At 41.6% G+C, this 17,386-nt stretch overlaps 1 protein-coding gene across 1 annotated transcript in view; it reads left to right on the plus strand.

The window, feature by feature from the left end:
• The window catches only part of KCNH1 (potassium voltage-gated channel subfamily H member 1), a 346,134-nt gene extending 335,362 nt beyond the window's left edge, over positions 1–10,772 (plus strand). Inside the window, exon 11 of the mRNA XM_045012018.1 lies at positions 9,614–10,772. Within this exon, the coding sequence (XP_044867953.1) occupies positions 9,614–10,456 (843 nt within the window). The 3' untranslated portion in view covers positions 10,457–10,772. The remainder of the gene's footprint in view (positions 1–9,613) is intronic.
• Positions 10,773–17,386: the final 6,614 nt, after the last annotated feature.

Consider the following 17,386-nt stretch of genomic DNA (forward strand, 5'->3'; position numbering starts at 1 on the left):
CACGAGATTGCTTGTGACATTCACAGACATGCTCACCACAATGGAACGCCACTTTTGGGCTCGGGAAACACGCACTGAGTGGTGGGATCACATCGTCATGCAAGTCTGGGATGACGAGCAGTGGCTGCAGAACTTTCAGATGAGGAAAGCCACTTTCATGGGACTGTATGCTGAGCTCGCCCCCACCCTGCAGCGCAAGGACACAAGATTGAGAACTGCCCTGCTGGTGGAGAAGCTAGTGGCTATTGCAGTCTGGAAGCTGGCAACTCCAGACAGCTACCGGTCGGTCGCTAACCAGTTTGGAGTGGGAAAGTCGACTGTTGGAATCGTGTTGATGCAAGTTTGCAGGACTATTAATTGCATCCTGCTCAGAAGAACTGAGACTCTGGGCAATGTGCATGACATTGTGGCTGGCTTTGCACAAATGGGCTTCCCTAACTGCGGAGGGGCAATAGATGGCACGCATTTTCCAATTCTGGCACCAGACCACCTAGCCTCCAAGTCCATAAATCGGAAGGGGTATTTCTCTATGGTTCTCCAGGTGCTTGTGGATCACCGTGGGCGTTTCATGGACATTAACACAGGCTGGTCCAGAAAGGTGCATGATGCATGCAACTTTCAGAACATAGGCCTGTTCAGGAAACTGCAAGCTGGGACTGTCTTCCCAGACCAGAAGATCACCGTAGGGGAAGTCGAAATGCTCATTGTGATCCTTAGAGACCCTGTTTACCCTTTAATGCCGTGGCTCATGAAACCCTACACAGGGATCCTCGACAGCAGCAAGGAGCAGTTCAACAGCAGGCTGAGTTGGTGCAGAATGACTGTTGAGTGTGCTTTTGGCCGTTTAAAGGGCCGCTGGTTCTGTCTGTATGGGAAGCTGGACCTGGACAATGACAACATCCCCACAGTTGTAGCCGTGTGCTGTACCCTCCATAACATTTGTGAAGGGAAGGGTGAAAGCTTCACTCAGGCATGGACCTTGGAGGTTCAACACCTGGAGGCTGAATTTGAACAGCCAGAGACCAGGGCTATTGGGGGGCCTAGCGCGGGGCTGTAAGGATTAGGGATGCCTTGAGGGAGCAATTTGATGCTGAAAGCCACCAGTAATATTTGGTGCCCTGCACGGGAGTGAAGTGCAGTGGTTCCAGTGCTACTAGGCGCCTGTGTTTGCAATCTATGATGCACTGACTTGCAGTGCCAGTTGCTTTCCTGGGCTACGGTATCTTTTTCTTAATTCAATAAAGAATGTTTTCAAAGCCAAAGAATTCATTTATTGAAAAGAAACACAACCGCTTGGGAAACAGAGAGGGCATGACACCTCTGTGCTGTGTGGCAGGAGGGAAGGGAAAGGGGTTGGGTGGGGACAATCACAGATTTGCATATGTCCTGTTATCATACTCAGCCTTCCTGTCTGGAGTGCCGTGCAATGAGTGCTGCCCTTCAGGCTGGCTAAAATGAGTGCAGTGGGTAAGGGTCGTAGTTTGCAGGGTGAAGCTACAAGTGCTAGAGACAGCTGGTGGTGATAAGAAACCGGATGTTGGGGGAAATGGGTTGACTGTGACATGGGGAAAAAAGGGAAAGAGTTTTGAGACAAGGGCTGCAGGTGGGGAAGGGTGCGGATGTGCTCCATCTGCATTGCTATGAGTGTCTGTATCTAGTCTATTTTTCCCCATGGACCCCTCTAATTCACCCCTCTGAGATATGGGCCGATGGCTCTATACTATAGCTGATGAACTGGGCATTCCCCTTGCATGTCTTTCACCTGCTTCTTAAATGCTTTGATCAGTAGTAAAATAGTTATCAATGCCAACATATAAATGATCATAGTTAAATATTTTTGTTTACAGTGGTGTTGTAGCCGTGTTGGTCCTGGGATATTAGAGAGACAAGGAGGGTGAGGTAATCTCTTTTATTGGACTTTGTCTCCATAATAGGACATGTCAGTAAAAGCCTTATTGAAATGACTGGAGGCAGTACACCACTCTGAGCTATTTTTTCAGGCTCTCAGCAAACTCAGCCTGACATCACTGTGATAGTTACACTCCTGGCTGATTTGAAGATTTTTATGCAACTATTAAGAGGCAGAAATTTATTTTTAAATGAAAGGTGAGAGTCTGGAACATGAGATGGCAGCTCACGGAGGTGGAGCTCTACTGTACACCTAGGTGATCCCAATTGGAGTCCTGCACACACACCTCTTACATGACCTCTGAATTCAGCCCTCTCTTTCTTCAAGAGCTAATATCAGTCTGAGCCCTTTTGATAGGATATTTTTCCTCTCCTTATCTTCACCCTCTCTTTTTGCACACTCCCACCCTTCTTTCCTCTCATCCGGTGCCCCAGTATAACCTTGGAAGGAGTTAAGGGGCTACCGCTGCAAACCTTTCCCCCCTATTAACTCTGTGCTTCAGCACCTGAAGAGGATGCTGTGCTACAGCAGTGCCTATACTTTTATGTTCAAGGTATAAATAACGCATATAACAGGTGCAGCTATTGCTCACCTTTTTAATGGCTTCAGTCTCTGAGTAGAGAGTGACATTTTCTTCCAGAAGATTGCTAGTGAGTACAAGCTAAGCGACACCCCCAGAGAGGAATATGTTTCAAGGTAGTGATGAGGTGGACCCTGTGCAGCACGAGTGTAAGAACCCTCCTAGAGTCTTTGCCCATTGTTCCGAAATATGTTTTAGTTTGAAACATGTAAAGCTCTGCTTTGGTTAAAATCAGCATCTCTAACTGATTCCATCAAAAAGCTATAAAAACATCAAGCGTTTTCCTTCATACCTAACAAAAGCCACTTCCGGGTCTCTCAGACTCACATTGCTTGTGACCCTAGGCCCATGAATGTCAAGGTAAGTTTAATGTTTGAGCCTCTCTGGGATGCTTCCAATATTGTTTCTCCACCATTATTGTTTGTAGTAAGACTATTCCTGAAGCCAATATGGTCCCTATTAATTGAATCCATATATTTCCATTTTTACTCACACTTTCCTGCCTGGCTACTTACTATGCAACATGGTCTGATCAGCACCTATTCACCACGAGTGAACTTTGGGACCACATACCATTCCAGGACATTTAACTGAATCCCCAGCAATTTTAATGGAAAACCACTTATGGAATGGGCATAATGGGGAGTAGGAAGAACCCCAGTGGTACTTCAGACTGGTCTTCCTATCAAGTGCATTCTATTTACCCTCCTTTTCCTGTGTAATGAGAGAGCTCTCTGAGATTCCTTCCTTAAAATGACAATCTCAGACTTCCTTTGGGTCCATTCAGTGAGCACTTAGCTTTTCAAGCTGTGCAAACGTATTGATCGTCTCCTATCTGAAAGATCCTACCAAGTCTATATTCCAGGCCATAGTGTTTTAATAGAAGAGTTCCTCATGCTGTTCAGTGGAGGGCTTTTTGTTTTGTTTTGTGATTCCGTGAATCATGGTGCAGTAAGCATGGTACAGCATTAAAATGTGAAACGCTGTGGGAATTCTACAGGGTGTTTGAACAACCTCAGGATTGGGTTAAATTATGTGTAAAGTGTATCAAGCTGCAGACTATACTGGTAACAGAATTAAACATCAAATTTAAATCAGTTCTGTACCACCAGTGGACCAGTTTAAGATAAGAATTTCTAAACTCTGAGAACAACTAAGATGAAAATATGATCTACCCACTGCAGCAATTCTCACTTGCAATATTAACTTGTAGCATTTTAAATTATTTAACTTTGAAATCCTACAAGGATTTCTCTTTCTCAGAAGGACCAATTAACTGCTCATTAAGAAGACAAAGAAACTTAATACCAGACATTACTTTGAGTTAAGAGGTAACATTTTCAAAAGTGCCTAAATGACTTAGGAGCATAAGGCCCATTTTCAAAAGTGACATAGGCACTAGGAGCCTAAATCCCATTGACTTTCAAGAGACCTAAGTGAAAATGGAACACTCAGTACTTGTAAGTGTTAAACAAATGTCCCCAAACAACAGTGTGTTGCTGACGGAAAATAATCAGACATGGAAATAATTCTATATGAGGGCAGTTTGGAAGGAGTCTCACTGTTTAGAGAGGAGACTAAAAGGGGACATAAATAGACAATAGTGAGCAATAGAGAGAGAAAAATCAGGCTTCCCTAGCTGCTATTTCCCTTCACTCAAGGGACAAGTAGACATTCAATGTAACTGAAAAGCAGCAAATTTACAACTCATAAAAGGAAATACTTTTTACATAGTACATAAATAACCTGTGCAGCTCATTGCCACAAGATATCATTGAGGCCAAGAACTTAGTAGGAGTCTACAAAGGATGACGTATTTAGATGGATAATAAGAACATCCAGAATAACATTAGATAGGACGATTTTATAAGGAATATATCTCTCTCTATCGTGAAAGTGGTTTGAGCATTGGCCTGCTAAACCCAGGACTGTGAGTTCAGCTCCTGAGGGGGCTATTTAGGGAACTGGGGTAAGAATCTGGCTTGGGGATTGGCCCTGCTTTGAGCAGGGGGTTGGACCAGATGACCTCCTGAGGTCCCTTCCAACCCTGATATTCTAAATATAGATTTTGGGGGGAGGGATAGCTCAGTGGTTTTAGCATTGGCCTGCTAAACTCAGGGTTGTGAGTTCAATCCTAGAGAGGTCCATTTAGAGATCTGGGGCAAAAATCTGTCTGGAGATTGGTCCTGCCTTGAGCAGGTGGTTGGACTAGATGACCTCCTGAGGTCCCTTCCAACCCTGATAGTCTATGACATTCAGTGGGAGTCAGGCACCTACCTGCCAATAAAATCACAGTAAGACAAGTGTCTATCTTGACTGCACTGTTAAATATTTTTTGCTTATTTTGCTTCATTTCCTCCTTCTCATTTCTTACACACGAGCTGTCAGAAGTGACATCTGAATGAGCTGCAACAGGCATGTAGAGGATGTTTAAAGCACAGTTGGCTCCCTGGAAGCAAGCACCTTTGTGCAAAGAGAGTAAAAAGGGGCTATTGAGGCATTTGTCACTGGTATTGCAGCCTTGTTTCATGAAAACTCATGTTCATTGATGCAGACTTTGAAATATAATTTTAAAAGCATTTTTTGGCCAGCTTTTCTGCTGGTGTGTATTGGATTTGATCAATTGACATCCAGGGAGCTATGCTGATTGGCACCAGCTGAGGATCCAGGCCATATTGTTTGGGGGGGAAAAAACCCCCACCTAGCTGCCTGTTGTAAAGCTTTGACTGCAGAAGAGCAGATTTAAAATACACCATCACTTTGGTTCACTGCGCTCTCTTTTATGTATATTTCTGAAGTTGCGCTGTTTGTTAATCTTAATGTCCTATCAGTACTGATGGACTAGAGATGTTAACAGAGTAGAGAGTTGTAGGGTGATGAAGGTGTGACTAACAGCACTTCAGGTACGACAAGCACATCCCTCTGGTGGACTCAAATGAACGATGACAGAAGGGGGCTAGACTCTTGGAACACATCAAGCACAACTCTGTCTTTTGCTTTTATTTCAATGAGCAAAATGCAGCACTTCTCTCTCTTCTCTGTTTAACTAAACAGACCATGTTGTGGCCAACCCCACATAGGTGCACAAGAGGGGTTGGAAAGACCACATGGAGGAGCCTACTCCATCCATCCTTTTGTTTTCCACCTGAAATCCAGCGGGCAGTGCAAAGTGCGCACACATCTAATGCCAGCAGCAGCACTTGACTCCCCAAAGGATCATGACCTTGGCTTCCCTTCCATAGTGGCAGCAAGGTTGAGCTGCTGCAGGGGAGTGGGATAGTCTAGTCCCATTGCACTCTATAAATGGGGGCTAGAGCTCTTTGTTCCAGTGCGTGCTTCTGCAGAGCCCCTAGTGGCATTCAGGCCAAGGCAGCTGGATTGCTTCCAGGACCAGCTCCTGCTGAGCAGCTGCTCCACACTCCCCCACCCCCCGTTTAGGCTGTAGTTTCTAGAAGCACAATCTAACCCAAAGTGTAGGTTGGTCACTGATTTAGCAGAATGCCCCTTTTTAATTGGAGCATAGGATTTCATACAGCTGGTCCCTCTAGTTAAGTAGCCTGCCTCGTGCTATTGGCAATAACCTGTTTTAGGCTGAAATCCTTGCAATCCATCACGAAAACTGTGCAATACTGTACAGATATGTAGGGATGGAGCATTTGCCTTGGCACCGTGGTACTTAGCTTGCATACAGGAGTATGAGATTTGATCACCCTTGAAAGCAATTACAACAATCTCCTTTTAGTTAAGCAAAAATGCTAAATCTTCCAACATATGGATGTGATGTTTCCACTATAATTCATTGTGCATGATAGCAACCTAAATACAGCAAGCAATGTAGCATTTGTAGAGTCTGAAATATAGGGCTAGGGGTTGCTGCTAGGAACCACAATACAAGTTTGCTCATTACACCCAGTCTATTATGGAGTATCATTGTCATTTCAGTTAGTTAACTAGCTAATATGCATGTTGCTGTTTACACACTTGATAAGACAACTCTATAAAAGTACCTTTCCCTTTTGCACTAAGGAATCAATGCAAAATTTTAGGGGAAAAAAAGCTGAAATAAAAATGACCTCCTTTTCCAGATCTTGCATCTTCCTTTAGACCTCATATACTGTCGGTCGGTCGGTCTGTCCATCTTCCTCTTTGCCTCAGAATTGATCAGAAAACAATCCACCCCAAACAGCTATTTGTATTTGTTTCTCTATAAACAGTTGAATCTCCCCTTTAAAACAAACACAAACAAAACCCCCAAATGCAGCCCTGTAAAGCCTCTTTCATTCCCACTTCTCTTTGCACAGTTACCATAAAACTTCAGTGGAGTCAAAGTATTCAGTAAGGAGCTGCCGTGAGAAAGCACAGCATTGGAAAAGCTGCCAGAGCAACGGATATATTTTGACATGTATTTGTGCATCGTTCTCACTTCTTACCCACGTCTTCAGCTAAAAGAGCGAGCACACCAACCTAAGGGGGCGTCCCCAGACAAACACATTTCGGGTTTGATTCTGCACAGTAGGGGTGCAGGGTACTGCACAGATATGCCATCAAAAGAGGATGAACAGGGCAGGGAGTCCAGGGGATCTGATTTTGCATTAATGAGAGTGCTGCTGTGTGGCTGCCTGGTAGCTAGAGAAACACCTAAGAAGTAACCTGAAGAAGAGCTCTGTTTAAGCTCCAAAGCTTGTCTCTCTCCTATAAAACATATTACCTCACCCACCTTGCCTCTCGCAGATGGAAGTAGGTAGCGAGGTGCTTGATTACGATAATGGGAATGAGCTTATGCATAAGCCGATGTCTCTGACAATTCCATTCTTTACACGTGCCCCCATCCATTTCACCGTGTGCTTTTCAGAGTACAGGAATAGGTGTGCATTGGGGCTTGAGACTCTCTACCACACCGTGCGGAGAACTGTGCCAGTGGCCACATTTTCAAGAGTTCAGCACTCAACAATGGAAACTGCGGGGTACTGACCACTCTTGAAAACCTTCCCCACAGTGTCCACCTTCTTGGGCCTGTTCATAACTTCCAGTCACTCTTGTACTGAAGCCCAGCAGCCTGGCATACCTTTCCTGCGCATCATGCAAGAACGTGCACAAACGAAGATTTGGACATACTGCTGCTTCCCAGAACTCTCACCAGCTGATTCAGCACCTGTGTGCATGGCGTACTAGTAGCAGCTTCAGTCAGATCTTACCGTCAAATTGAATTACAATGTCCAGGCTTAAACAGTTTGAGGTCCTCCCTGTTTGTGGGAACAGCAGGCTGATGTCAAGCTCTCCCAACAGTTGATATGCCCTCCCTAGTTGTAGTTGTGATTACAGCCCACTTCTCATCACCCATTTATCTGTGTACATTCTGCACTTGTGAGGAATAGGTACGTACTGAACCAGTATAAGTCAGGTTTAAACTGATCTCAGAGCATCCATGTGCAAAGTTAAATCAGTTTAGCTAAATTGGTTTAATGTGTCACCTTCAGTTCAACTGGTGCAACTTTTGTCTGTGGACAAGCCTTATTTTGGAGCACTGTATTATTTATTTATTCCGACTGGGTGTCATGCCTCTCCTTTTGCAAATTAGACTCCTTTGTCTGAGTTTCCTAATTATTGCCATTTCCTGAAAGGACACTGTCAAACACTTTGCCATTCTTAGTTTATGTTTAGACTCCCCTTGAAAATAAAATGTCCTTTCCTAGTTGGCAAATGTTCCATGATTCTCCCACCACTGACTTCATCTCCTTTCTAAATACCCAGCAATTAACGCAACTCTTTATTTGCATGCCTGCATCTCACTGAGGAGAATGTCAAGGAGCTTTAGAGCTAGCAGAGCAAACAAAACATTCCCGTTGGGTGTTGTGCGAAAACAGTGCCTTTTCTGATTTCTTTAATGGAAACTCCTCCGGGACAGAGGGGTGGGGTTATTAATCAGTTTCAATTCATATTTAGAACCTCAGGGATATTTTCTCCTGTATTACAAAACTTTAGATGGGGGCGTTTAAGGAACCTAAAGGGACTGGCACCCCACTCCCTTGATTTTCAGTGAGAGCTGGGTACTTAACTCTTGTAGTTGGTCTCGTTGAAAACTTCGGCCTTAATGTACATCACATTTTGGAATTGAACTACTTGATTACCAGATTTGAGTGCACCCTGTTTTCTTGCTTGGAAAATACCAACAGTGATAAAGAGTCGACTGTTACTGAGGGGAATATTCTTCCTGTGAGCAGTATGGGACCACCCATTAGTAGTATAAGTTTGAGCAGCCTCTAGCCCAGGACTGGGGCTGGCACAGATCAGCCCACAGGATCAAGAAGTGGTTGTTAGTAGAGGTGGTCAAAACCCAGGATTTTTATGAAAAATGTGTCCCTTTTTGGGTCAAAAATATTTCAAATTTTGAAGTTTTTCCAGCTAGCTCTAATAATGAGCTCCCTGACAGCTCCCACCATTCCAATGAGCAGAGTAGACTCAGTGAGAATCATTCTACCATTGCCTTTTATCCTCCAGAGTAACTTACCAACCTTTATCTCATACGACACGTGTAACAAGAAAAGGAAGCAAGAGGGAAAACAATTTCAGTAAAGTACCTCAGAGACTACAGTAAATGAGCATGGATATGAGTTAATCTTGGTCGTACAAACCACTTAGCTGGCCGAGTTGCAATAAAACAATTACAAAGTTCACGTGATGTGCAGTAAGTGAGTTCAAGGATGAGTAGGCGGAAAAACATGAGACTGGCTATATTAATAGTGAAAAATGAGTACACTGATGAACCCCAAGACCCAGCAGTAATAATCCGTGTTAGAATGGAATGACTGTGATTATTATAGTTACATTTAGTGACACCATCTCATCTCGCCTCTCAGAACTGAAAAGGTTATTTTCCAGTACCTTTGGAGCCATATAATGGATGTAGCATGCTTCTAAATATCAAGATAGCCCACATTATGCACAACATAAGCCACCCTAGGTATCGAGCAGTAACATTAACATAAATGTGTGTCGTTGCTGTAGTTAGCAGCAGTTTGCTTCTAATAATGTTTAACAGAGATCAGGCTTCTCTACTTCCCTTTCCTCCCCACCGTGACCTTTATGTAATTCATAACAGTGTGAAATATGTTTCTTCTCTGCAGATTGTGTTCCGGAAGATCAGTGATGTCAAACGTGAAGAAGAAGAGAGGATGAAAAGGAAGAATGAAGCGCCTCTGATTCTACCACCAGACCACCCGGTCCGTCGGCTGTTTCAAAGATTCAGGCAACAGAAAGAAGCTCGGCTAGCGGCAGAAAGGGGGAGGGATCCAGATGACCTGGATGTGGAAAAGGGCAACATTCTTGCAGAGCACTCTCGCACTATTGTGAAAGCTAGTATCGTAACGGTCAGGGAGAGCCCTGCAACCCCTGGTTCGTACCAGTCTGCTTCAACATCCGGTGTGCCCGATCATGCCAAATTGCAGGCCCCTACGTCAGACTCTGCAGGGTGCAAAGTGTCCGGTGAATACTCAAGACGCAAAGGCTGGGCCAAATTCAAAGATGCTTGCGGAAAGGGGGAAGACTGGAACAAAGTATCCAAAGCAGAATCCATGGAGACTTTACCAGAAAGAACTAAAACTTCAGGAGAGACTACACTGAAGAAGACAGACTCTTGTGACAGTGGCATTACAAAGAGTGACTTGCGCTTGGATAATGTTGGGGAGACAAGGAGCCCTCAGGACCGAAGTCCTGTCCTTACAGAGGTCAAGCACTCTTTTTACCCTATCCCAGAACAGACTCTTCAGGCTACCATGCTGGAAGTAAAACATGAGCTGAAAGAGGACATCAAGGCTCTAAACACAAAAATGAGCAGTATAGAAAAACAGCTTGCGGAGATACTAAGGATATTAACCTCAAGAAGAAGCTCTCAGTCACCACAGGAGCTGTTTGAAATATCAAGGCCCCAGTCTCCAGAATCAGAAAAGGACATTTTTGGAGCAAGCTGAGATGTTTCTCTTTTAAAAAACAAAAACCCACACAAATAAACACCCACCCACCCCAACCATTTTAAATTTAGCCTTTCTTGATGAAAACCAGTGAGGGACCAGTTCATTAAGCATGTTCCCTGTTTCTAAAAAAAGGTACAGTAACAGGAATTGCAGCCTCATGTCAAGATGGCAGCTGACACTGTAGTCTTTTTGACAGCAAGGGTAGAGTTTATCAAGTTCTTTTCATCTCCTTCATTGGTGCATCTCTTCCCCTCCCCCCGCATTATGATATTTGGATAATTATTTTTAAAACAGCAGCCATTCCTGCAAGCATTAGGTGACCTCATAGAGATTTATGGAGCATGCCTTAGGTAACCAGCTCAGTTTTTGTATAGATACATAAGGACTTGCCAGGGTGCTTAAATTCTCTAGCAATCATTTTTTTTTGGGGGGGGGGGGCTGATGCTGTCTTGATCGAGTGTACGTGTTAAATGTCACACTATATTTTCCTACTGCAATGATAATGTGACGATATGTGGGAGGTTTATAAGGTTTCTTTTAAAAAGAAATATGCACTACTTAATTTCCAAAGGTATCTGTGGGTGGTATTATGTATTATCACTTGAGGAAAAAACCCTGAAACTTCCTACATTTCATTTCAAATCTAGCACATGATGTTAAAGTAATTGTAGTGGGCAAAATCCTCAGATGAGGTCCTCCACACCCCCGACAGCAGGGATACTGGATTCTCAAAAACTAACCATTTATAAAGATGCCCTTATACATTGTTAGTTTTGCTTTCCAATACCAATTTTTTTTTACATAAACTCCAGAGGACAAAGAACTGTGCATGAAGTATGCTTGAACATGGTGCTTCTTAGAATATGAAGCATTGCAATGTATCAGTGTCATTGTCCCATTCACCAGGCTTCCAGTCTATTATGAAAATATACTGTGCCATTGATGGTTCTAGTTAGGATTATCCTTCAGAAGTTTCTATTTTGATACTGTTCTGTGTTCATAGTCAAAGGCTCTCACCAGGCTTTTTAAGAATTTAGATGGTTGGAATTCTTTGTTCTCTCTCAACATCTAGTTATTGTACTTATGCTAACCTAGCTAGAACATCAATGGAAATGGTCAATAAAAGGACCATGCTTAGTGTATGCAAGTGTCAAGGGATGCCCCCAAGCAAAAAAGACATCTGCTTCTTAAAGGACTGTTTCCAAACCTTATGTTTTCATAATGCTACTGGATGTAGATACAAGCACTTTACCAAAGCTAGTAAATATCATTTAGTAATCATTAGATAAGGTAGTTTAGCCAGCATCCTGGCCTTGATAGATAGGGATACAGTTATAGGAAACACTCTAGCATTGTATTTAACAGTGCTTTAGGGATCTGACATGTGATATAACATTTTCTGGTCTTTCAGTCTGATAGACAAGGGGTCTTTCCACTGAGAGGGGTAGTGACTTTTGATCATTTACCATTTGACAATACACACTTACTTCCAAAGGAGGTGTGATTGTTGTTTAAGGTTTGTTTCACATTAGATAATGGGGTTGCAAGGGAAATCAAGCCATTTGAAAGGGTTTCTGGTGACACACTGTCTGTAAATATTGCTGTTAATTGCAGTATTCTTGAGAAGCAGCTGTGTGGGAACAATTCTTTAGGTTAGTAAAGAATAAAAACATATCAGTGACTCTCACATAGAAGCACAGGTGCCATTTTGCTCACTTTATTTAGGACTCCATGGTTAGCTTTTTCTAGTGCTAATTGGTGTCTGTCATGTACCAAAGACGTACAGTATTAAGGAAAACTTTATTTGAACAAAGAAACTCACTGTATGTTTGCAGACCTATTGTAACTGCTGCTCTATATCTCATTTACAAGTAAAAACTGTGTTGTGATTAACAAAACAAACCCAAACACATGCACACTTTTCAGTTCATGACCATGAAGTGACTTTTCATAGACTCTAAAATCAATATATCTATTAAAGCCTATGTAATATTTGTCATGTTAATTTTTAAAGCCTAAATCATACTCTTTGAGACAATGAATTATTAATTTATATTGGTATTTAGGGTCCTGAAAGTCCCAAAAAATTCTTTGGCCCCAGGTAAGAGTCTAATTTCTAAATCCATTCTAACTGGGATTAGTTCATCTTCCAAACACTAATTTTGCTGGATAAAATTTTCAAAAAATGCCTAATTCCCATTGAAAATCAAGGGGACTTCAGCACTCCTGAAAACTTTACCCATCCATCTTCCACTGGAAAATATAATACCCATGTTTCTATGTGGTGGGCTAGGAGGAAACTATACAGCCTTCTAGTAGGTGGCTGCTTCCAGAAGTACTACACTGTAGGTACAGGAGCGTTAAAGACATAATCACAGTTCTCTGGCCCTGCCTAGCTCATATCTGATTCAATCTGCTCCCTCAGCCAAATGACATTTGTGTAGGTCTCTCAGGGAAACTTTAGTGACTATTTTGGTGTTGCTGAGTGCCTAACGTTGGAATGGCAGGGCTAGAACTCAATAGCTCTATAATTACGGTACCTCCAGCATGGGAGGTCAAACTAAATTAACATGGGTCTGCACTTCTTGTGGCTAAGTTATTACTGGCTGAGCTCCTCCACCTGTGTATTACACAGTCATAGAGCCATGAGTGCTATACTCACTGGTGTTTGAAGAACAGAACCCACCTGTAGCATTCTCTGGCTTGTGAAGACTTCCCGAGTTATAATGTGTTTTAGAATTATGGTTAACATTTAATGACTGTATGGGCTAAATGTAGCTTTGTAAATTCAGAGTATCAGCCCTTCAAGTCAGCACTGAAGTAAGTGGAGGTACTCCAGATTCACACGGCTGTAACTGAAATCAGACACTGGCCCATTAAGGCTGGGTGAACCATCAGCTACTCAGACTAGTTGTAGGATATAGTTACAGCCCTCAGTGATTCCCATATATTGTAAGAGCATTTTTTAAAAAAGTGGTTGTTTAGGACCACACTCAGTTTTTGGATACACATATACACAGGTCTCCCATTGGGCTGTGAAGTCAATGAGACTTGTATGTTCCTGAAGCGAAATCAAGGCTCTGAATTGTTACTTCTTGTTCTTTGGTTTTGTTTCTCTCTGCTGCCTTATGTATTAGATAAACTTTTGTGATCTTTTTTCTTTCAAACTATTTTTAAAATGTCCTCATTTTATTCATCTTAGAAATGGATGAATCCTACATATCAAATTCTATTAACCACCAAACCTTTGTAAATGCTATAAAAACAATGTTCACCATCGTCTGGTATAGTGCTGCTGCAGTTTTACAACTTGCTGAATAGTCTTCATTTCAGCAGAAAGCCGTTACACACTTGATTTTTTACTTTAAAGTTGTAATTAGGTTGAAAATGGGATGCAGGTAGTTCAGATAAAGTAATAATGTGTTTTGGTTTAAATGGCAGGTTTTAAGAGTCAGTACTTAAATTATGTAAATTACCCTAGGCATTACATGATTTAAAACAAATCTGTGTTCAGATACATTTACTTCTGTCTGATATTACATGTATGCTGTTATAAACATTATTCTTGCTTTAAATTTCATTCACAGTGCTGTCCTGCTTTCCAGAGAACATCCAGTTTAACATCTGCGAAGGTGATGTTCTACTTCTACAGTACTTCACTTTAATGAGCCGAAAGAGCTATTTGCTGTGACTATCCTGGTGATTTTTTTTTTTTTTGACACAGTGTTGATAAGTTTGTGGAACAACTTAAAACACGATTTTTGTCTTTACTATATAAATTTCAGTGTATATGATAACATGTATACATACATACACACACATACATATTATATATATGTATGTATAGATAAGTCTATGGATTGTATATCAGTCAAATAACAGCACATCCTTCATTTAAAGATAAAGGTTCAGGAAGGGAACATAAGCTTTCCCCAGTAGGTATCCACTGAAATGTTCTAGTCTGGTATGTTTCTATTGATCATTAACCTTTTCAGGCCACAGCATTTCTTTGGTTTCTCTGCTAGGCCTAAAGTTAATTAACCTGACTAGCTTATGATACCATGACTGCCATGGGATCTGGCAAACATTGTGACAGCCAGAAATTGGAAACACACACGAGGTTCAAAAACACGGCATAATTGCTGAGAACCTGGTTCATAATCCACAGCTTGTTGCCATTCACTGTATTTCTAAAGCAAAGTTGAGCTAGTCCTGGTTCCTGTGGTTTCTCCCCAAGGATGGAGTCCAGAATAAATGTGTTCTTTTTCTGGTACCAGGTGCTGTCTCAAAGGTGCTGAGAATACTATACTTACCCTGGGGCAAAGTGTCTTTCAATGACTTGAGTCAAACATTTCTTGTCACTGCACCTCTATTTTCTTATCCTGGCACTAGGGGTAGAAATGCACTTGCCATGTTGGCCTCTGAATGCTTGACTTCGACACAGAGGAAGCCAGTAGCCGAAGGCTCTCTCCTGTGAGTGTATAGGCAATAACGAAGTCTGTAGTTCATCGGTACTTCTGAGTAATAAAGACAAACATCTCAAAGAACGCCCCGCTAATTCAATGTGCGCTACAGTAAGTACTGAGGTTTACTGTACTTTTGTTTCTAGACCACAGTGTTGTGGTGAACATTGATTCAATTAATTTAAAAATAAAGCTTCTTGCAATAAAACATTCAACACTTAGCCTTAAGACCCGTCATAAGTGAGCTCAAACTGTGATTCAGTTCTGTAGTGTTTACAGTGTTGTCTAAATATAAAGCACTTTGATTAGCTTTCTAAGTCTAATGGAAGTCACTTGTAGGTAATTACTTATTGCCGCCTTATTAGTTAAATAAATGACTCCAGCAGCCCTTTCCCCCAAACAAAACATCATTGTCTAAACACTTTTGTATATCAGGGAGCTGACACATCTATTGCTGAAGTGTTTGTGTTTAGGTGGTGGTTTTGGAGTTTTTTTACAGTTCAATAAAGCTGATGTGACTTTACCTGCAGCTGTTATTTGTTTCAAACTGATTTGAGTGTTGTGTAAACACGTTTAATGTGTAATCCCAGAGCGTCTCTGTAACTGGATTTAAATGCCCAATGTTAATGAAGTAACTTAGGGTTTTCATGAAACTGCTCTGAAAAACTGGTGACTTTACTTTTTTTGGTCTTATTCCCACTGAATACGTCACTAAAGTAGGAAAAGAATCACTTTAGCTGTAGATGGGAAATTCAATAATCTTGTATCAGGATTAACTGCTATATAAAGAAATATGACTTTTTCTAATGAATGTGCTATATTGCTGTACTACATAGAATCAATATTTGTACATCTGTTGGAAATCTGTCTGCGTTTAAATATTTAGCCACCACTGCATGGACACTTTATTGATATGCAGTTATGCAGTTGCTCTGGCGCTTTTAAATGTATTTCATTTGTTTTCATCTCTTCAGAAACCCACTCTCTTGGTTTTTTTTTCTTTGCATTTGTCACTTTGTTCAATCAAGCATGAATTAAAAGAGAAAAGAATGAGTAGATACTATTTTTGTGGTCAGCAGAGACGCTGCCAGTAGATATACTGTATATCTCCTGTTTTGGAATGTTCAAATACAGTTGCAGTCACCTACATTAATATGCCCTTATCAACATTTTTAAACAAGCACAAATACTATTTGTAAAAAAAAAGTTTAATTTTATTTATTATAGTAATAAACTATTTTATACATTATAACTGTCTGGGTGTGGTTTATATTTGCATGGAGAAATGACAAGGGATAATTTGCCAACCATTTTGGCTAGATTTCTTCTTTTCTTGTTAGATAGCTGACTACAATGTGTTCATTTTGATATATTTTTGGCATCTGCTATAGAATCTATAATACCAGTTTTAGTCAATTGTGTTACAGCTCATACAGATTATATATATATATAAGCATCATTTTGATAAATTAGGGTTTTTTTTATTAGATTTCAGTTGGTTGTGCACCATTAAACCCTACAGTAAATTGAATAGTTCCAGGGTCACTGTAAATGGAACTCAGATAATTTAAAAATAAACAACCAACCTGAGCTCCTAGGTGGCTGTGTGGAGTGGGGCTGGAACACTATCTTTTATCCAGCTTGCAATGAAGTCACTAGTAATGAAGAATCATTCCCATCTGAAGACTGGTTGGTGGCCTATTTGCAATGAGCTGGTGGACTCGGATGCCAGAGGATGAGTATCCTTGTAGACTTATGCATATTGCATTTGTTGTTGCCATATCTAGGTATATCTTACAAGAATGTGAAACACTTGCTTCTAACAATTAGCATGGGTCAAACACACCATGCCCCCGCTCCCCTCACCTACTGATGAAAAAACTACCAAGGCTCTGGTTTCAAATTAAGAAGCCAAAGTGAAGAAATGCATCTTGTAATCCAATCTAAAAATTGCCAAGATTGAGAGCATTCCCCAAGACAAAGTGAATTCTGGATGTCCTGCCTGGCTCCTGGATTGAGGTTCCTGAGGAGGCACCCATATCATGACTAATATTACTACAATTGGCTATAATTAACACCCTTGTTGGCTGTCTCAGCAGAGAGACTGAGGGCCAAGCATGCAAGGAAACTGAACTACTGTTCTCAGTCTAGAAGTTGTCCTTGCAGGTCAGGGTTGAGGCATATTGCTGGAGTAGTGTGGGGAAGCTTGTATTGCTTCTGCTCTTGGTGAACAGCACCCTGTCTGGATAAGGAGAGGGTTTTGGTCTCCAGGACTGTCAACACAGATTCCTTGTTTCAACCCTGTGACCTGTAACCCCATTCCTATTTTTCATTTTGTGTCCCCTGCAATCAGTTAAGTTCTGGGTTTTGAGGCTTATCCCCCATATGACAGGGTGGGCCTTTTGTTGTTGCTCTGGTTGGTTCTGCCCACCTGCCAGGATTTAAGTAGACTGGTACTGTTCAT

This window comes from Mauremys mutica, chromosome 3, assembly GCF_020497125.1.
Source record: "Mauremys mutica isolate MM-2020 ecotype Southern chromosome 3, ASM2049712v1, whole genome shotgun sequence".
Taxonomy (NCBI): domain Eukaryota; kingdom Metazoa; phylum Chordata; order Testudines; family Geoemydidae; genus Mauremys; species Mauremys mutica.